Genomic DNA, 22406 nt, shown 5'->3' with positions numbered 1-22406 from the left:
CTGTTTCATTGCATGTGCTAAGTTTTTTGTTAAATAATATGCCAATGCTGGTAGTTAGAAACCCCCCCCCCAAGTCTCCCCCCGCCACAGTTTGTTATTGCTGTTTGTTTTAGCCATTGAAATCTCTGCTCAGTTAGCTTACTGGTCAGCTCACGATTGGACAGAGATTTCCTTAAATGCCTTGAACCAGTAAGTTCTTACACCTTTGTTGGGCAACTCTCTATATTGGAACACACCATCAGTGTTTTGTCAGTTTACAGCTCTTCCTTAGTGTTTACTTCCTGCATTCACAGAATCTCAAGGTTGGAAAGAGGTGAAAGCTTTGGGCCTTCTATGATCTTTTCCTGGGCATAGCACATGTGTGTGGCCTTCTAGATTCCCTGGAATACGTCAGAGCTTTTCAAAGCTCCCATGGACATCTCGTTCACCAGTTTTTTCTTTAAGTTTTTGGTCAGCTTCTCGGTAGCTCCAACTGATAATACCACCTCAGTACCTGCAGTAATAAGCAATTGCTGTTGATTGTTTTTACAAATGCCTCCAGTTTAGGGCTATACAAAGAGTGAGCTCTAAGTCCGATCAAATCTCCAAATGTAGGTTGAGCATCCCTAATCCAGATATCCAAAATACTGCAATGAGCATTTTCTTTGAGCATCATGTTGGTGCTGAAAAAGTTTCAGATTTCGGAGCATTTCAGATATTCAGATTAGGGATGCTCAACTGTTATGTATTCTGCAAATAACCCAAAATCCAAAACACTTTTGGTCCCAGGCACTTCAGACAAAGGATAGTCCACCCATATTTTTATTCTGTTTTAGATCTACCTTTTAATGATTTAGTATGTGTAAAGTGCTTAAGATGGTGCCTGCCACATATCAGTAACATTATTATGCATATGCTTTATTCTTTGCTTGGAATGCTTTTTCCCTGCTTGTTCCCTGGCAGAATTTTACTCCTTCCTTATATCAGTCAAAAGCCAGCCCCCGGTTATCTGAATCTTAGCCTGACTGCTCCAAGCAGGTTGACTTAGGTACTTCTATAATTCTTTATTTTTATTTTATCTTTTACATTGTCCATTAAAGCAATAATCATATTATTTTTCTATTTTCCTGTTTTTAAAAATTATTATTTATTATTATTATCTTTTTAAAGATAACCCGTAAGGGGATCTCAACCCTTGACTTGGTGTTGTCAGCACCATGCTCTCCCACGTGAGCGAACCGGCCATCCCTATATAGGGATCTGAACCCATGGCCTTGGTGTTACCAACACCACACTTTCCCAAGGGAGCCCCGGGCCAGCCATTGTTTTCCTTTTTTTTTTTTTATAATCATATTATTATTCCCACATTTTTCCAATAGACTACAACCACTTTGAGGCAGAGATTATTATTTTTCATCTTTAGAAGGCATTTGGATGTGTTTGAAAAGCTTTACTCGAAATTGTGTCTGTGAGACTACCCAGTTGCCAGGTTTCTATCCTTTCCTTCCCAGCCTCTAAAATCTCTTGCCTTGCCATTCAGCTCTGAATAAAAGCTGGCTTATCCCTGTCTACAAAACAAAAGCTTCGTAGCAGCATTTTTTGTTTAATTTTTCATGTTTGGGGCAGGGATCTGGGTTCACTAAGTCATACCCATAATTAAAACAGTGGTTAAGAAGTAGTTTATACAATTTATCTCAACACTTGTACTTGAAATATGTACTTGTACATACATCTTTATTATAAAAAGCATTTTCTCCCCCCATTTTAGTATCTTTCAAACAGTGATGCCTCTTTAAAGAGAGCAGCCAGGCAGCAGTCATGACTTAGTTTTAATTAAGTAGTTGTAGTTATTTGCATTATTAATACCAAACCAATTGAGTTTGCCGTTTAAAATGTCTTCCTAATGATTACACTGTAAATTGATGTTAAAACAAAAAGTTATTAAGGAATTGGAATAGAAGCATTTCAAAGAAGGATGTTAATTTCACAGTAATGGAGCAAATATTTGTCATCAGAAGAAAGATTGCAAAAACAATAACCAAGAGCTTTATAGGGCCTTACAAAGGAAGACACATGATTTAACAGACTAAACAATTTAAGAATAAAAATTAATTTAGTTCTAGTTAATTGACTGCTTAAGGCAAAAGATTATTGTGTAACTTTTGCAGATACAGAAAGTGCATAAGATACTCTTTTCACATTTGCAGTATAGACCTGTTTTTTAGAATATAGCATAAATTTCTTGAATGACAAGGAGAAAATTACCAGGGCCTTATCTTGTTCTGTTGGAATTGCATTATATATCTAAAACTGTATGAGAAGGTTACTGTTATTTGTTAGGAAGCAGCAATTGCCTTACAGATTTTTTTCTCCCCAGCCTATTGAGATGTAATTATACATACCATTCACTCTTTTCAAGTGTGGAGTTTGAATTTCAGTAACTGTATGCTATGGTGTAACTACCAGGATATAGGAACATTTCCATCAACCTAGAAGGTCTTTTCATGACTCTTTGCAGTTGATCTTGATCCCCAGCCTACCACCGATCTGATTTTTATCACTGTAGTTTTATCTTCTTTAGAATGCCATATAAATGGACTCCTACAGTGTGTAGTCTTTCATGTTCAACTTTTTTTCATTTAGCATTATGTTTTAGAGATTTGTTCATGTTGCTGTTGGGTGTTATTTCATTCCTTTTCATTGCTGAGTAATATTCCGTAGTATAGATATACTACAATTTATGTCTTTATCTGATGAACATTTAGGTTGTTTTTCCATTTTTGGCTATTAGAATAATGCTGCTGTATACAAGTCTTTGAGTGGACATATGCTTTCATTTCTCTTAGTAAACATCTAGAACTGGGATAGGACTGTATGAATGGTATGCGTTTACCTTCAGGAAGCAGTTTGGCAGTTTTTTAAAAAGGTGGTTCTACTGTTTATGCTCCCACCTGCAACATTGGAGAGTTCCAGTTGTCACATCCTCTGCAACAGTTCGTATTGTCAAGGTTTTTTAAAATTTTACATTAGGAATGGGCAAACATTCTCTTAAAGGGACTTCACAAATATTTTAGACTTGTGTGCCATATGGTATCTGTTGCAAGTGATATAGTGGTATATTGCAATTTGAATACTTTTAGCATTTTAATAAAGTATAATTGACACATGATAAGCTGCATATATTTAAAGTATATGATTTGAATTTTTTAACATATACATACCTGTGAAGCCATTATCATGATCAAGATAGTGAACGTGTTTATTACCCTCCAGTTTTGTAATCCTCATACCATTTTGTAATCCATTTCTCTCTCTCTATCCCTATTCTCATTGCCATACTGATCTGCTGTCACTATAGATTACATTGCATTTTCTAGAATTTTATATACATGTAACCATATGGTATGTACTTGTATAATTTCTCTCACTTACTGTAATTGTTTTTGAAATTAATCTATATCATGTGCATCACTAGTTAACTCCTTTTTATTGCTGAGTAGTATTCCATTGTATGGATATACCACGATTTGTCTCTCTCTGTTCATCTGTTGATGGACATTTAGGTTTTCAGTTTTTGGCTGTTACAAATAAAGTGGCTTATGTGCATTTCTATAAAAGTCTTTGGACATATGCTTTCATTTCTCTCCATAAAATACCTAGGAGTGGAATAGCTGGCTTATATGGTAAACAAGTGTTTAATGTTTTAAGAAACTGCCAAGCTGTTTTTCAAAGTGGTTGTGCTATTTTACATTCCAGCCTGCAGCATCTGAGTGTTTCACTTGCTACTTAGCCTTGCTAATACTTGATATTATTGGGCTTTTTCATTTTAATCATGTTGGTGGGTATATAGTGGTTTTAATTTGCCTTTTCCCAATGATTAATGGTATTGAGCATTCTTTTATGTGCTTTTTTGCCATCTGTTCATATTCTTTGGCAAGGTGTTCAAATCTCCTGCACGTTTTTTAAATTGGGTTATTGTCAAAAACTCTGAAGGGCTTGAGATTTTTTCCTACTTGCAAGCTAATAAGTTAGCCAGCCAGTTTCATGTATGCTGGCAGAAGACCTGAGACTCCTCAGTCAGAGATAAAGGACTTGATTACACACAAAATACGAAGCAGCATGAGGTCCATGTTTGTATCAGTTTTCTTTGCCCTCTCCTCCAAGTCCCACAGGGGTGATACAGTGACCTAGGTGTGTGCTGTGCTCACAGAAGTTTGCATCACAGTTGAGGAATCCTGAGCTTTAGGATATGCACATCTTTTATAATGAACTGCAGGCTGATCTGTCCAACCTTTACGCTAGAGGGGACATAATCTTTATTATACTGGATGATAAATAAACCTACTCTCCACTCTGGAAGAGGATAGGCTCTATCTTCCAAAGCTCTTCACTATAAAAACAACCTTGAAAAGATGATCCAAAATAAAAGGCTGTCAGTGTCTTTGTTCACGGGACATGCAGAAATGTTAAGAGATCCATGGAGAGTAGTCTCCCAACAGTATCCTTGTTTCTGTTATCCTGGCTTCTGGTGAATTTCTCGTGAGTGTATCACTTCAGCCACTCTGATTAATCTGTCCAGTTGGACTGGGGACTACTGCATTCAATTTTTCTCATACATACCGGATTTATTTAAGGCCACTATCATCAGAACTTCATGCAGCAGGATGTGGTCATCCTGCTGATCTTAATCATGCACCTACCCCACCAGGGTCAATCCTGGACTCAACCAACTGAACAAATTCCTAGAAAGACATATGGCTTTCTCTTTTAGTTTCTTTATTGACTTTTCACTTAGCCCTAGGCATTAACCCAAGTATAGCAAGATGTTTAGCAATTACACAGACTGCATTTGGCCTGCAGGGAGGAAGACAAGGGCAAGTCTATTATCCATAATGGGCCTGGCCAGTGATTTGAGGCTGACATGAATGCCTTCCAGAGCCCAAGTGGTATCACTGATCACATCAGCTTAAATTAGGCACAGATTTTGTACATATTGAGCATTCCTAATCAAAAATTCAAAATCCAAAACTTTTGAGTACCAACATGATATCTAAAGGATATCTAAATGCTCATTGGAGCATTTTGGATTTCGGATTTTCTAATTAAGGATGTTCAGCTGGTATACATATGCAAATATTCTGAAATCTTAAACACTTCTTCTTGCAAGCATTTTGGATGAGGGATGCTCAACCTATACCACCTTTTTAATTGGAGTTATCCAATTAAAAATGTGAAAACTGCCCATAGGATGTGCATAAATAAGTCAGCTAGTATACATATGCAAATATTCTGAAATCTTAAACACTTCTTCTTGCAAGCATTTTGGATGAGGGATGCTCAACCTATACCACCTTTTTAGTTGGAGTTATCCAATTAAAAATGTGAAAACTGCCCATAGGATGTGCATAAATAAGTCAGCTATTTTTCCAAGACGCTCCCTGTTGAGAACTTTTAACCAAGAGTTCCCTTGTTTTGGAGAGATCTCTGCAGTCATCTGAGGGGTATTTGATCTTCCTTAAATACTTGGTGGTCTTTTACAACCACATCTGAAGTATAAGTCGTATTTTTGGGAGAGAAGGAAGTTAGTACCTGACTTCCACACAAGGAGTATAGTCCCAGGGGCATGTAAGAGCCTTGGAAAGAAAGTATTGTTTACAATTGTTTGTGCCCCCAAAGTGGGACCTACATCAGTCAGGAGCACAGGTTGACATTGCCTTCAACGTGGTTTCTCCTTTTCCCAGTTCAGTTAGAATGGTTGAGTCAATTCTAGTTTTTGGAGGGACTCTCTCAGGGCAGTCAGTTCAGTCCTGTTTATCACAAGCACCTGAATGCCAGCTGAGAGGCAGTTGTCCATGTCATGGAATGATTTCAGCTACAAGAATGGTAGTGGGGCAGACATCTCGTGTTTTGCCTGGGACATGCAGGAGGTTGGCCATATCCAACAGTTTTCAAAAGACCTAAGGGAAATGGTCATCAAATCATAGAGGTATCTGGGGATGGCAGACCTAGCAGTCCGTTTAAAGATGCCTGAAGCAGTTGGGGAGAGCTGCGTCAGAGCATTTTCCTTCATTGGAAGGGCTTTAGGGGCAGTTCTGGAAGACAGATCATTAATGTTCCTCCCTCCCCCATACTTCCTGGGGTCTAAGATGTTCTCTCCCCAGGTACCAGGTTGTTGCTCTCCCACTACCTACACAAAATCTGTGTCTCATTCTAGTAACTATAATTTCACCTCTTTTTCCAGTTATCCCCTCTTTTTACCCAGACCTTTCATCTGCATTGGTCAGGTACAAGAGAGACAAGTGCATTTTTATAAAACTTTGAAACCCATTATTATTTTTCTCACTTCGGCTTACATGGGCCATTGTAAGTGTACTTGGCAAGCATTGTATTCAACCAAGTAGTCAGTGTTTGTAGTCCAACAGGATAGTCCAGACGGCTGAACTAGAATTATGTTTGAATCTCCTCAGCCCATTTTAACCAGACTGTGACCTGGAAAAGGTCCCAGCCAGGTTGTCCTAGGGTTGCTGTTGGGGAAAAGAAAAGATTCGTGTCCAAGAATATTCAGGGCAGAATCCTAAATATTCCAATTAGGTTTATATAACTTCCTACCCCTTCTGTCTTCATCATTACCCAGTGAGTGTTCCTTTCTGGGGACAGCTGAATTTGATGACCAAACTGCCTTACTCAGATTTTTGGACAAGGAAGAGGTGAGGGAAGTAGAGTCTGAAATCTTTTTGAGCCAGTGTTTCAGAAGGCCAAGGTAGTGCTCTATAATATGAGTAACTATAGATGGTAGAGAGCATAAAATTACCTATTGAAATTTCCATCAGTACCTTAACTATTAGCCAGTTATTGAGTAGTTTTTGTGCTAAGAGATGCACCATTATCAGACTGCAGATAGTCCAGAAAGTTGAACATATGATGTAGATTAGTTTCAAGGGCCACAATGGTATGGCCAGAATCGGCTCATCAGACTGGAATGGCAACAGTGTAACCTGAAGAAGTGTCAACAGTGGTGAAGCAAAGTTCCAGTAGTCAGTCTGTAAGGAATAATCAGAGACAATGCCCTGTGCCATGTGGCTCTTTCAGCGTGAGACAAACAGGTCCACTTTTAGCAGGTGTCAGAGTCTGGCATGCAGTGGCAAACTTCTGCATCAGAAACATAGGGTCCTTTACTTTGTGTTCAGTCTGTGATGGTAGATGTGTTACCACGTCCAGAATAATGCTGGCTCTAGGGATCAGAGGTGGCAGTCTGGGCAGTGCAGGCTTGGTCAGCAGCTGGATTCCAGTTGCTCTCCTTAGAGAACAGGCCCTCATTGTGGGCATCTAAATAAGTGACCTAGACAGTTCCAGCAACAGCTGCTATTTTTTTCCATAGTTGTGGCCCCGAAGGTAGGCGTCTTTAATCTGCCAAGTCTTCCAAGTAGTAGGCCAAACAGCTACTCCCGTTGGTAACAGCCTGAGTCAGTAAAAAATTTAGCAAGATTAATCATGGGGAATGTTGGCCAGAACTATGAGCCTAGAGTTCTGTCGACTGACCAGAGTAACCATGTCCACTTTTGGTTTTCATAGTTGGTCCGTAGCACCTACAGCAGCCCAGTGAACACCATCAGGTTTCAGTTTAGCCAAACCATCAGTGGATCAAGGATCCCGTTAATCTAGTGGTTTTGTTTTGGACAACAGAGTAGGGGAGCTATCACTTTTTCATGTAAACCCAAGAGGCTGCTACAGTTTGAGTGTCTCCCCAAGCTCATGTTAGAACTTATTCCCCAATATGGTATTTGAAAGATGGGACCTTTAAGAGGTGATTACGTAATGAGGATTATGCTCTCATGAATGGATTAATCCATTCATGGAGTAATGGGTTAATGGTTTAGGGGGTTATCAGGGAGTAGACTGGGGGCTTTATAAGGACAGCATGTGAACAAGTAGAAGCGCTCTCACACAGTCCTCACTGTGTGATACCCTGCCTTGCCAGGGGAGTCTGTACAGAGTTCCAACCAAGAAGAAGGCCCTCACCAGATGTGTTTCCTGGACATTGAACTTCCTAGCCTCCAAAAGTGTAAGAAATGAATTTCATTTTCTTATAAACTACCTAGTTTGAGGTATTCTGTTATCAGCAACAGAAAATGAACTAATACAGAGGCCAACTGCTTTTAAAATATACCATTTCCATTTGACAAGTGAAACTTGTTGGGCGCTTCTCACCTTGTTAGTTGTAAAGTCTGAGTTGACTCACCCCCAAATGGGAATATTAGGCTGAAGAACCTCAAGGCATCCATGGGTCGGCAAGAGCCCAACAGCAAGCTAATCATGTCTTTTCAAGGGGGGTATATCTTGTAGCTGTGGCAGGGATCAACAAGTCCAAAACCCAAGAAATAACCTGTGGGTAGAGATGCCTCTCTTTTCCAGAAGCTCTAATATGCAAAAACATCAGTCTTAGAGTCTTGTAGCTCAAAGGGCTGTGAGGTCTCAGAGGTAAAGAATGTGCTACAGTTTGATGGACAATTACCAACACAGCCTGTTGTTGGAACCCCACTTAAAGGATGCTGATTTGTAGATTAGCTGATATAAAGGAGAAAGTAGAATGCCCAAGTGAGGCACATTCTGTCTCCAGTACCCAAAAAGTCCAAAAGAATGCTAAGCCTCATTTTTTTGTGGGGTGCAGGAGAAGGGGTGACTACTGGAGAGATCAAGCATTGTGAATCTACCTGCATAGACCCAAAAAATCTTTACTTGATGAGGAGATCCCTTAATTTTGCTGGGATATATCAGCAACCGCTCCTGCTGGTGGAGGTGTGATAATAACTGCAGTCAGGGTCTTTGAGACTGAGACTTCTGGCTTGCCAATCAACAGGACGTCATTAACATAAACTTTTACGCATAGAGACACTTTAGGCAAGAGGATAGAGACACTTCACTAAATCTTGACCCTACTACTAGTAGCAAATGTCAGGGAGGTTTGTTCCACTGTTCTACTAGCTCTTCTCTACATGCAGCTGTTAGTAATCAAGATGATCCCCTCTGGTACTTATGGGATGGGGAAGTGTAAATGCACTACTTTCTGTCCATTCAGATGTCAAAGCAATAACAGTACATAGAATCAGCCCCACCCATAAGGTCAAGATAGCCTCCCTTTCCATCTGTGAACCATGCCCAAACCTTATCAGTTGAATTCAAGTGCCTTCTCTCCTGCTATGGAACCAGGTAGGATGGTGGTTTGGACACCTGAATCTAACAGAGCCATGGCAATTTTGAGTCCCTGAGTTTTCCCAGCTTACTTGGATGAGCATGTATTGCCTTCAGTCCTCCTTTGGCTGTACTTCTAATTGTCTTTCTCCTTAGAGCAGCTGAAGTCAGGGTACAGGGGAATGGGAGGGTAGAGGAGGAGGTGTAGAGGCAGAGTGTGACTCTCTACCGGTAAGCAAGACATTTACTTTTTCACACAGCACAGAAGCTGCATGTGGCTTGACCAAACAAACCTCCACTGTTTTCAGCCCACCCAAAAAACTCAGTCAGCAGCAAGGTCATCAGTACTGACAGTGTTTATTCATCTGTTTTGGCTTTGGGCGCTCCTTGATTCAACAGGCCCCTCCATATTGCTTTTCAGTTAGGGCTCTGAGCTTTATGCCTTTTGGCTTGACTTAGGTTTGACTTGCATAGTGTTGACTTTTTTTAAAGGGTAATCCTGGACATCTGCTACATGTTGTCATAATATCTCATGCTTTTGCCTGGTTTTAACATAAAAAGTTGGGGGGATTTCAGTAGGCCTGGCCACAAGAGTTTATACAAGGGTACTTCAAAAAGTTAGTGGAAAACGGAATTAAAAGATAATACAAGTCCTTCCGTGAACTTTTTGAAGACCCCTCATGTTACTTTGGACCCTTTTCTCATTCCTCAGTGACTCATCTTCATCAGCATTGTAAACTCAATTAGACAGGAAGGCTCTTACTAGCCAATGCCTCATGTATAATTATCCTTAGGAATTTGTCTCAAGGACCTCTTCCCAAAAGGGTCAAAACACTCTTCCAGCAGCCAGGACCCACTGCAAAAAACAGACTATTTCCATCACCACCAAATGGATCAAAGGTGGGCATAGTAGACTGCAGGAGGGGGTGAGCCCTAAGGTGGCCCAGGTGTTGTTGCCATTCTTCCTTTACAAGAATTGTGTTGCTCCCTCATCTCCCATGTGGACCAGCCAGAGTTCTGATGACTCAACTGGTTTCTGTCCATAGCAATTGCACATTTCCCTCCCTGCACATTCAGTGTAGCTGCATGCCATGTGATTTTTCTGGAAAAAGGGACAGAAGGATCTGACCCTCTCCCCGGCCCCAGTGAATCTTAGTATTAGCTGTTACCGTGGGGAGACTTATAGCTGCCCACCAGACTGGCAGGGAAGTTTCCTCCTCCCCACAGGAGAGCTGCAATAACCAGGACACTGTTGCAATAGCTGTCCTTGAACTTGCTGCCCAGTACTCATCCTGCAGCTACCTTCCCAGTTTTTCTTCATAAAATAAGTGTTTTTCTTTTCTGAGGCTGTCGTAACAAAATACCATAAGCTACGTGGCTTAAAACAACAGAAATGTATTCTCTCAGTTCTGGAGGCTAAAATTCTGAAATCAAGGTGTTTGTGGAGCCATGATCTCTCCAAAGACTCTAGGGGAGGATCCTCTGCAGCCCCAGGTGTTCCTTGGCTTGTGACAGCAGAACTCCAATCTCTGCCTATATCTTCCCTCTGTGTCTTCATATGGCTTTCTCCTCTCTGTATGTGTCTAAATTTCCTCCTCCTTATAGTGACACCAGTTGTATTGGATTAAGGCCCACCCTAATGACTTCATTTTAACTAAGTTATATCTGCAAAGACATTTTCAAATAAGGTCACATTCACAGGTATCAGGAGTCAAGACTTCAATGTATCTTTTGGGGGATACAAATTCAACTCAAAAATAGGCAGTAAAGTAGACTCATTTATTGCCCAGTTGACCATACAATTTGGTCAACATGTTTGCTGCCTGTTCCGATGGACTTCCCTCAAATTCCATTAATTGCTTTGTGATGTCTCAGCTTTTCTTTTCCAGAAAGCCTTATGTTTTTTCAGTATCCTATCTTTAGCACCCAAAACTGACAAGAACTATGAGGGATCCAAGGTTTTACTCTATGTGCAAGTTATCCCGCCTCAGTATCATGGATACTGGTAGAAGATACAAGACTTCTGGGTCAGAGGAAAGGGACTTTATTGCTTTCCTCATAGCAAGCAGCATGAGTTTCATATTTCCCTCAGTTTTCCCCTCATCTTAATTCCCACAGGGGTGACATAGAGTGGCCCAGGTGAATGCTGTGCATGTGATTGGTTTATTTCAAAGCTGAAAAATCTCCAGCTTAGGAAACCCAAACCTTTAATAATGTGCTACAGGCAAACCTGCCCAGCCTTTGTCCCAGAGGGGAACATTATCTTTATTGTATTGGACAGTAAACAAGCCTGCCCTCTACTACACACTAAACATCCTTAGAAAGTGTGAAACAAAAGCTTTCAGTTCACAAGATGTGCAGAAACTCATGGAGAATTGTCTTCTAACAGTTGTTGTCTTTTATTGAGTTTATTGAATTTTTTCTTTTAGTTGTAAGACCTTTGACAGATAAGTTTGCAAATATTTTTTCCTGATCTGTGCTTGCCTTTTTATTAACTGTATTTCAGAGGGCAAAAGTTTTTAATTTTGATGAAATCAATTTTTGCTATTATGGTTTCTGCTTTTTGTGTGCTATTTAAGAAATCTTTTACTAACCAATGTCTTTCAGATTTTTTCCTGTTTTCCTCTAGAAATTTAATAGTTTAGTTTTCACATTTAAGTCTGTGATTCATTTTGAGTTAATGTTTCATGTATGATTGTGTGGTAAGGGTCGAGGGTTTTTTAAAATTCAGATACCAGTTGTTCCAACGTTACTGTTAAGAGATTATCTCTTCTCCATTGAATTACCTTAGAACATTTTTTTGAAAATCAGATGACTCTATATAAGTGTGGATCTATTGTAGACTTTATTCTGTTCCATTAATCTTCATGTCTATGTTTTCACCAATGTTATTGTCTTAATTACTATAGCTTTATAGAAAGTCTTTACATCAGGTAGTGTAAGCCCTCCAATCTTATTTTTTGCCTCTCCGTATAAATTTTATCATTGGTTTATCAATTTCTTTAAAAAAAAAAAAGCCTGCTAGGATTTGGATCCTACAGATTTTTAAAATTCATGCATTTTATATTTCAGGAACAAAGAAAACTCAGCTCCATTAGAGGAAAATAACACAGGAAAAAGTGAGGCCAAAAAGAGGAAGATTGCAGAAACTTCAAATGTTATCACTGAGTCATTGCCATCTGCAGAATCAGAACCTGTTGAAATTGAGGTGGAGATTGCCGAGGGCACAATTGAGGTGGAAGATGAAGGCATTGAAACTTTAGAGGAAGTGGCTTCTGCCAAGCAGTCTATAAAGTACATACAGAGCACAGGTTCCTCTGATGATTCCGCTCTAGCACTCTTGGCAGATATTACCAGCAAGTACCGTCAAGGTGATAGAAAAGGGCAAATTAAAGAAGATGGCTGTGCATCTGACCCCACAAGCAAACAGGTAGAAGGTATTGAAATTGTGGAACTTCAGCTGTCACATGTGAAGGACTTGTTCCATTGTGAAAAATGTAACCGTTCATTTAAATTGTTTTACCATTTTAAGGAACACATGAAATCACACTCCACTGAGAGTTACAAGTGTGAAATATGCAATAAAAGGTATCTTCGGGAGAGCGCATGGAAACAGCACCTAAATTGTTACCACCTTGAAGAAGGTGGAGCCAGTAAGAAGCAAAGAACTGGGAAAAAAATTCACATATGTCAGTACTGTGAGAAACAGTTTGACCACTTTGGACATTTTAAAGAGCACCTTCGAAAACATACAGGTAATTAGCAAATACTTTATGTTAAAAATATTTTTTTTTTCCGCATTCACATCAAGTCTAAATCCTTTTTTTCTTTTTTTTTTTAAAGTAGTACCACAGAAACCATCTGTATTTTCTAATGTGCACGCTAAGTATACATTGTTTTTATAGTATTACTTTTTTGAAATATTGATGCTTTAAATGCAAATCAGTATCAACTTTGAAAATAATTGCACTCTTATGCCTTGAAAGTTTTTACATTTTTCAAAGTACATTAAACAGTTTGTGATTTATTTACTAAGGATCATAAATTATTAAATCCTAATTATAGTGAGACTTTACTGTTCCTATTTTTTTTTACATTTCTCATGTTGACATGTTACGTAGATAAGTACATTTACAAGCAGTCCCGGACGTGTTTGTACTTTTTTGCATACATTTAGTAATCTCTTTTGGCCTGCTAGATAGGTAGGCAATATATGTCCATCTTTCCAGCCACAAATGTGTCAGGACCGGTGGATGGCCAGGGAGGTAGGAAGGGTATGCTGTTCCTTCTCCTGGGAGCCATCCCAGGCATGAGGGAGATGTCCCAGGAAGTCTGCCTCAGGCCCTCATAGTTCTGCATGCCCTGTGCCTATTTTTTCCTTGTCAGATTCCCTGTCCTTGCTCCCACTCCCCAGGCATTCTTTGCAAGATCTGCTGTAACAGCCACAGAAGCTACCACTTGAATCTTGGGTAGTCCCTAAACCCACTATGACAAGGATGTAGAGAGAGCAGTTACTACAATGTACTACCAGACTTCTGGACACTTGTTCCTAAGTCCTTGTTACACGTGGTGGTTAAGGCTGTTAATACAATAAGTACAATATAGGCATACTATGTCATTCAGAGTCTTTCTCTTCAGTGCTGGAGTTTTGGAGAGTTTCTGGTAAAATTTGTTTTATAGTTCCCTCACTGTTCAAGGTCACTTGTTAACCACCACTTGAAACTGAAGAGCCAGTTAGATAAAGATAATGTGATATCCCTCACTATCCAAACTCTTGCTGTCAGTACTTGGGAATTGAATAAATACATGAATAGCAAGGGATTCTTCTACTTTACTTAAGGCTCAATATGGATTTAAAAGGCTTTGTAGCTTTGGGTAACTGATAGGCATTTATGAAATCTTTTGGGAAAATGCTTTCTGATTTGAAACATGTATGTGTTTTATATTTGAAAACTGCCTATGGTTGTATTTTTTGGCCCTTAAAAAACAAGTATTTTATCTTTTTTAATGGTCTGTTGTTGAACGTTTTTGTGGTAACTGGATTAATTTTGCAAAAGTATTGATGGATTAGCAGCACAGTAAATAAACATTAGTAGGTAACTAGCAAACTTTGATAGAGATTCGCAGTATCCCAACAGATAATCAGTTGCTTTTATATTATTTCCTACTAATGTGAAAATAGCATCAATTGTCTTTTATGTAAAACATTACCTAGCAACTTTTACCTGTTTGAAAATAGGACAACACAGACCATCTTGGAAGTTTCAAAATGTGCTTTTCAGGTCCTGTGCTTTATTTGGGATTGGACAGCAGAATAGGGCTAAAGTACATATCTTGCATGTCTTTGCCTTCTAAATGATGCGACATAACTTATGTCTATTGGACAAACAGTTTAGCACATAAAGCAAACTGAACTTTTCATTGTCTTTTAACTTCAGTCAATTACTGTTCTAGTAATTGGTGTCAAGACAGTTTTAGATGTGTTCAATGACTTGGTGAATTCAGGAAGAGCATAAATAAGCAGTTTTACATTGTATTTAAGTTAATAAAAGATGGATCATTTTTCCCTTATAACAAAGTGTGAAGATGGGAGACAATCTTGTTCGTTTCCTTCCCTCAAAACACCTAATACACCCCACTCAATTTTATATTTTTCATATTTTTATTAGTTTAATGGTTTGATTTCTTGTATGTTCTTAAAGTGTGCACTGTAATCTATGGCTCGATTTGCATAATTCTAGCTGTTATTTATTTTGAATTTATTTTGTTTCCATTTGGAAAATAGTAATAATAATGCCATCCTGCTAGGCCATGATATAAACCAGTTTTAGAGTCCCTGCCTTCAAGGAGCTCAGTTATTTTGGGTGGACAAGCAGGCATGATGGCAGTGTGACAGGCTAAGTACTGATAGAGGTAAGCAGAATCCTATGGGAACTCCTGCCTGAGCTGCTTGTTTATTGTGGAAGAGACCAGGATGGCTTCCTAAGGGTAGTTTACCCTGTGACTCTCAAAGAAAAGGGAGCCTGGAAACAGGCATTCCGCTCAAAGGAAATGAAACATACACAGGCATAGAAGAATGAGAGGAAGTGAATTATTTGGAGCACTGCTAATAGTGCATTATGGCTGAAGGATTGAGTCCAAATAGGGGAGTGACAGGAGATGAGGCCAGAAAGGTTGGAAGGGCTGACCATGTGGCTCGCACCTATCACATGGGGGATCTGCAAGTGTTTGGAAGGGTGGGAGTGGTAAGAGATGAGGTTGAAATCATGTAGTTATTTTCATAAGTGCTGTAAATGAGTTCACATTTTGTCTTGGAAGACTCTGGGTCATTTTAAAGGAGTTCAGTCAGGAAACAGTCTCATCAGATTTATTTTCTAGAGAAATGATTGGCAAGGTAGACCAGAGGGGGTCTTATGAAGAATCTGTTAGAGTAATCTAAACCAGAATAGGAGGTTGGGTAAAGGCAGTGATAGTGGAAAAGGGATGGAGATTTGAGTAATATTAAATAGGCATAATTATCAGCAGGATTTGGTGATCAGTGAGGTGTGGGAGTCAAAGAGGGGGTGACTTGCAGCTTTCTGGTTTGGGTGGCTACATGAGTAGAGGATATTAACTCAGAAAAATATAGAAGAGTAAGCAGTTTGGGGGTGCGGGAAAATACCAGAGTGACAGATATACCTGTGGGACACCCAGTGTGAAAGAGAACCTAGAGTTGATTGATCTTTAATCACGTTTTCCAAGACAGGTAGTATGGAATCATAGGAAGAATGTGGGTTCAGAAATCAGAATTCCATTCTGGCTCCAGTTCTGACATTTGCCAGCTTGATAAACTTGACTGTCACTTTATCTTTGGGCTTTTTTCCTTGTCTATGTAAATAAAGATAATGATACCTACTTTACAGGATTGTGACAAATAAGAAAATGGTGAAAGCACTTTGAAAACTGTACTGTCCACACATCTAAAATAGTAGAATTAATTTGTTGCTGTTTCTAGGATTTGCTGGGCTTTAAACGAATTTTTTTCAATAGAAAAAGCTCAAATGGCATACAGTGAAAAGTGAGTCTCTTTTCTACTTAAGTAGATCCCTTTAGAAGCAACTACTGCTATCATTTTCTTGTTTATCCTTCCAGCTATATTCCTTGTATTTTCAAGTAGTTGTACACACACACATGCATGCATGCTTTTGGAAAAACAAAAAGGAGCAGGTGCTAATGCAGTGTTATGCCATTTCATTTATGTTGGAGTCTTTTTTTAAAAATATATGAAACATTTATGAATACTTTTTTTTTTTTTTGCTGTGACTGCACAGTGTTTCAGTTTATGGGTATACCATAATTAAGTACTCCTGTTTATAGACCTTTAGTTGTCGCTAAGCTTTTGCTGTTAACAAACTGCCCCAGTAAGCATCCTTGTACACATATTTGTATATATTTGTGCACATGTTCAAGTAATTTAATTTTTAAGAGCAAAATTACCAGATCAAAGAATACACTAATAAAACGATAAAACTTAACCATTTTATTTAGCAGTATCTCCCAACATTTTTGAATTTAAAAGTTTTTGAATCAACACTAATTGCAGGTAGAGAGAGAGAGAGAGAGAGAGAGAGTGTGTGTGTGTGTGTGTGTGTGTCCCTCCCTCCAGTAAGGAGATCCAAACCCTTGACCTTGGTGTTATAACACTGCTCTAACCAACTGAGCTGACCAGTCAGCCTCTAATTCCAGGTAATTGGATCTTGTCTCATTAAGAGAGACTCATTGGGTCTCCTTTCATGACATGAAAATTATACAAAATAAGCTATAATTGTTTTAACGGGAAAATAATATATAGCTCAAAGGTACTTGGCTGTGTTATTCTGTTTAACAGTGAGGGTCACATCTAGAACCTCATCACTGGGCCTCCACCTTTGAAATCTTAGTTCTGTTCTCTACAGGTATCATTCTGTCCCTGAATTTCCTCTCTTCCTAACTGTTCTTGTACTCTGCCTCATTTTACTTTACAGTCCTTCCATATCCCTTTTCACCCAGTTTATTGCCCCATTCCTGACATCTCTATTTTATCTGGACCTGGTTGTCTACTGTTTGTCACCTTTTCTTATATTCTAAGCACATTTCCTTGCTTAGAGGGACCCCACTTGCTGTAAAAAGAACAAAAAACAAAAAATAAAAACCCTCCATTCTGGAATTATTGCAGTCATTTACTCCTGCTCCCTAGTTGCTGAGCACTGCTGGAGAAAATTCTATCTCGGATCTTAAGTTAGGTTAGGCCCTTTGGTGTCTGATTTATCTGTTTCTTTTCCTAATTGCTATTTCACATCTTCACTGTAGTATTCAAGTCCCCTGTAGCAGCGTCCATCTTTGTCTCCTCTTTTATTCCAGAGGAAGAGATTTCCCTTTTCTTTTTCAAGGCCGGTCATGGATCCCATGTCTTGATGTCTCCTCCAAGGCAGTGTCCCAGCTGTCATTCCCACTCCTCATTTCCTACTCCACTGCCTCTTTTACCCTCAGCAAATAAATAGATAATGATGTCTCTCCAGGTTTAAAGAACCCTGTTATTGACTTGCTCTCCTCTAGCCATGTCTCTTCTTTACTTCCAAGCCTTGAAAGAATTTCTGTACTATTTTCATTGACTTTTCATCCCACAGTAGAGTCTAGCTTCTGATCCCACCACACCACTGACTGATTTCCCAGTTTTCTTTCCTTCCACTTCTGGCTATTGCATTTCTGTTTTCTTTGCTGGCTCATCTGCCTGCTGTTTTAACCTGGTGTTTCACTGGGTTCTGTCCTTGATTCTGTTCTCACACAATATACTCTGAGAAATTTTATCCAAACCAAAGGTTTTTATTACCTCTTAAAATAACCCCTAATCTGTATATCAGTCCACCCTCTGTTTGGCTCCAGAACTGTTTATGCAACTATCTATCAGACATCTCCATTCTGCTCTGAGTACCTTGAACTCAGCAGACACAAAACTGAATTTGTAATCTTTCCCAGCACACCTCACTCCAAATCTAAGTGGACATCTGTGTCCTGTGTTCTTTATCCTGGTTGGTATTCTAAGCCAGAGATCTGAGAGTCTATTGATTCTTCCCTTCTTATTCCTCACCTACCATGCTGTTTTACACTTCTGTGCCTCTCCTTAGAATAAACTTTCTTCTTTCCTTTCCTTCTCATTGCATTCCAGGCAGATAGCCCTTTGTGTTGCTGCAGTACATTTTTCATGCCTCTCTTTTCTGTATCAGATCTTCTACAGTGCATTGCATCTGTTTATTTTCACTTATTTCACCCTCATACCCTGGCCTTTGATTTGAAGTTTTTGAAAAGGACAGCTTAATCTTTTTATCTTCATCACCTAGCACATGGTGTCACACGGTAAGTGCAAAAAGTGCTTGTGGAAAGGATAGTGATGCGTTTCCCAAAAATAGAGATCATGAATTTTATCTGAGGGAAAATAAACAAATTTTTAAGGAATGCAGAAACATGGAACAGATTCAAATTTTATTTCTTATCTTCGTCAGAGCATAAAATACAAATATAATAATCACTAAATCTTACTGTGGCTAACTCAGGAATAGTCTTTTAGATGTGGTGAAAACATTTGAATTATAAGTTGTGATTTCCCCCTTGTAAGAATGTGCTAGTAAAATTAACCAAAAAGAAAAAATTAAAAAATAAAAGAATAAAATTAACCAAAAAGAAAAAACAAAGTCTTAAAATTATTTGCTTTTGCTGTTTTTCTTAATTTGTCGATATATTTTTTCCTCTTCATATAGGTGAAAAACCTTTTGAGTGTCCAAATTGTCATGAACGATTTGCTAGAAATAGCACCCTCAAATGTCACCTCACTGCATGCCAAACTGGAGTAGGGGCAAAAAAGGGAAGAAAGAAGCTTTATGAATGCCAGGTATGTATGGGTGTATTCTGTCCTTAACAAAGATATCTTTGTTTGAAATCATTAAAAGTGAAAGGTAGCAAAGTTTCAAGCAAAGGTGTACAGCTGCCAGTTTGTAGGGGGGAAATGAGAGTAAAGAACATCATTGTCTTGATTTTATAAGGGGGATTAGAATAGCTTTTTTTTTTACTGCATCCTAGTTGACACCAGTGTCAATAAAAATTATGTCCAAAATAATAGGTCATCTAAAACTGGTTATTTCTTAATAGAGCAATCAATAGAATTCAGGTTTCAGGGGGAGGGGAACAGAACAGCTGTAATTGTTTTTCCATGATTAGTGTATTTTTATTCCAAGTATTGTAATGGTTCTAAATGTTCATATTATAGGAGAAATTACAATATTGTTATTTTATATGCCTAGAATTTATATGATGCTTAAACAATGAAGGCAGTATTGAAGTGTTTCCCAAAATGTATTTTAGCTTTTAGCTATATCAGCTAAAAGGCCAAATGAACCAAAGAATTTTGAAATAGCTTAGAATAGAGATTATACCATATTCATAACATTTTCAGAATAAATCTTCAGTTTTTTCCTTACAGAGAATGCATGCATCCGTAGTTCCTTCAGTTTGAATAGAAATATTTGTTAACCTCGTACGTTTGGTTATTTCAGGTCTGTAACAGTGTATTTAACAGCTGGGACCAGTTCAAAGATCACTTGGTAATCCACACTGGAGATAAACCCAACCATTGTACTTTATGTGATTTGTGGTTTATGCAAGGAAATGAATTAAGGAGGCATCTCAGTGATACTCACAATATTTCAGAACGTCTAATAACTGAAGAAGTTCTTTCAGTAGAAACACATGTGCAGACTGAACCTGTGACATCAATGACTATTATTGAACAAGTTGGGAAGGTGCATGTGCTACCATTGCTTCAAGTCCAGGTGGATTCAGCACAAGTGACTGTGGAACAAGTCCATCCAGATCTGCTTCAGGATAGCCAAGTGCATGATTCACATTTGAGTGAGCTTCCAGAGCAGGTCCAAGTGAGTTATCTAGAAGTGGGTCGAATTCAGACTGAAGAATGTACTGAAGTACATGTAGAGGAGCTACATGTTGAACGGGTAAATCAGATGCCAATGGAAGTACAAACTGAGCTTCTAGAAGCAGACTTGGATCACGTGACCCCTGAAATCATGAACCAAGAAGAGAGAGAGCCTAGCCAAGCAGATGCTGCTGGGGCTGCCGGAGAAGATCATGAAGATGCTGAGGGTTTAGAGACCAAAGCAACTGTAGATACTCAAGCTGAAAAGGCAGGAAATGGCGACAGAACAGCTCTGCCAGTGTTAGAATGAAATAACGAATATATTTTTAAATTTATATGTTGAGGTTTTGAACTGGTTTTGGGCAGTGTGACTGTCCTTAAGCTAACAGACAAGTGGACCAAAGTTAAACTATTTCCTGTTGTGCTGAACTGTTTGTATCAAAACAAACTGATTCTCCTCCCCCCACTTAATGCCACAGAGGAGAAATCTTTCCCATAAATGAAGGGGAGCTTTGAGAAGTATATTTCTGGAAATTTAAATGGATTATATTCTTATTATACAGTTGGGTACGAATGTATTTTCATTGTGGTAAGGGTTCTCCCTTTTCTCTTTCCCAAGTCATGTCCTTTCTCAAAATTTTTCCCTATTGTAAAATCAAACATAAAATCATTAGAATACAAGTTTATGTATTCTAATGCATGTTAGAAAATCGAATATATAGGAAACACAAGGCTGCATGAAGAAAAGTGCATTGTTACTGTGCAGTTAAATTTTGGTTTTTGGCTTTCTTTAGTTTAACAGCATATTCTTGTCTACCCCAATAGTCACAGGTACCATCTCTGCAACAGAGTGAGTCGTGGTGGCAAAATTTCTAGAATGTTTAAATTTAAAAAAAAAAAAAAAAAAAAACACCCATGTGCCTTTTCAAAACCAACTAAACTTCTGTAAAGCATCTCTGGTTCTTTCAAAGTTTTCGTTCTAAGGAGAAATGTAGGTGATGCTATAGTACTGTGTATTTTTGCATTATAAGGACAACCACCAATTTTTTTTTCACTTAAGTTAGGTCGAGAAATTTTATGTAATGGCAGCTGAAGGGCCATTTTCAATTGGGAAAATTCATTTACATCTGTGGTAAACTTTATTTTGATGAAAAGTTGCACTAGTATTTTACCACCAGATGAAAAAAGAAAAGCATCATTTAAAAATTAATGTATTTAAAGTACAGAAAGAAATGTATATATAATTATCAGGCTTTGTTTTGAATGGAATCTTTTTCCCCAATCCTTAATGTAAAGATTTTGTGCTATAACTTTTAAAGCCATACAAATAAGAGTGCTAAACTGTGGACTTAAAAGTAGATGTGTAAATATTTTTAATCAGTATTACTTGGAAAATAAAATATAACGACCACATAAAACAAACCAATATGCTATTTTCTTTACCTGTTAAATATTGGGAAATATTTGCATTTTTAAAGTAAACTTTAAAATTATGTGTTCATGACTCTTTTTTTTTCTACCAGCGTGGAAGTTGACATATGGTCAGAGATATTTTTTGTTGTATCTTTATGCACCTGTATTAACATGACTGATTCACAAATTGAAATATAAAATTCTCAGTATACATCTCCAGTCCCCAAGAGTCAGCTGAAAATGAAGAAGGAAGTTCTTTGTAGTTCTTACTTGAGGGGTACGACAGCAAAAGAAATTTTTTTAGTAGAGCCTATTTAAACAATACTACTTTCTTCACTTACTGTGTTAAATTTAAAAGATAAATTCTACTAATGCCCTTTGGTAATTCTGATGGTATCATATTTACGAAATATGCTAAAGAGAATGGCTTCCCACAATTGGAGAAGTCACAGATTTAGATATACAGGAATAAGGAGGTTGTGTTCTTATTTTAAAATCAAAATAAGTGTATGAATGCCTCCTCTGTTTGGCAGTTGGGTACTTCAGAGCTTATTTATACTTTAAGTTAGAAAATAATGAAAATAGAATTAAATTATATCACACTGAATTTTCAGTTTGCCTTAGTATACCTGTCCTATGTTCCTGAGTCATAGTTAAAAAAAAAAAAACAAAAAAGCCTGAACAGATAGTAACATGTAAATTGCTACTTAGTATCTAGCAAATTTTGAACGCTGAAAATAGCTCATGTTGTGCCCTTAAGCCACCATATGAAGCAAGGTTTATTTTTAAACCTAATCTTTCAAGAGCTCTGACCACAGGGTAGAAGTCAGGAGCAAAGGCACATCAAAGTGTTGAAGTCATTGCATTTTCATATTTGGCAAGG

General features: G+C 38.3%; 1 protein-coding gene across 3 annotated transcripts in view; it reads left to right on the top strand.

Moving 5' to 3' along the window:
- The window catches only part of ZNF131 (zinc finger protein 131), a 39081-nt gene extending 17474 nt beyond the window's left edge, over positions 1-21607 (top strand). For 2 of the 3 annotated variants that reach the window (XM_008578301.1, XM_008578300.1), the window contains exons 5-7: positions 12241-12923; positions 18942-19072; positions 19734-21607. In XM_008578301.1, coding sequence (XP_008576523.1) covers positions 12241-12923; positions 18942-19072; positions 19734-20420 — 1501 coding nt within the window. In that variant the 3' untranslated portion in view covers positions 20421-21607. The remainder of the gene's footprint in view (positions 1-12240; positions 12924-18941; positions 19073-19733) is intronic. The other variant, XM_008578302.1, reaches the window with a different exon arrangement.
- The last annotated feature ends 799 nt before the right edge of the window (positions 21608-22406 follow it).

The sequence above is a fragment of the Galeopterus variegatus genome, unplaced genomic scaffold (genome assembly GCF_000696425.1).
Source record: "Galeopterus variegatus unplaced genomic scaffold, G_variegatus-3.0.2 Scaffold1658, whole genome shotgun sequence".
Taxonomy (NCBI): Eukaryota; Metazoa; Chordata; class Mammalia; order Dermoptera; family Cynocephalidae; genus Galeopterus; species Galeopterus variegatus.
This window is presented reverse-complemented; position numbering and strand designations above follow the sequence as displayed.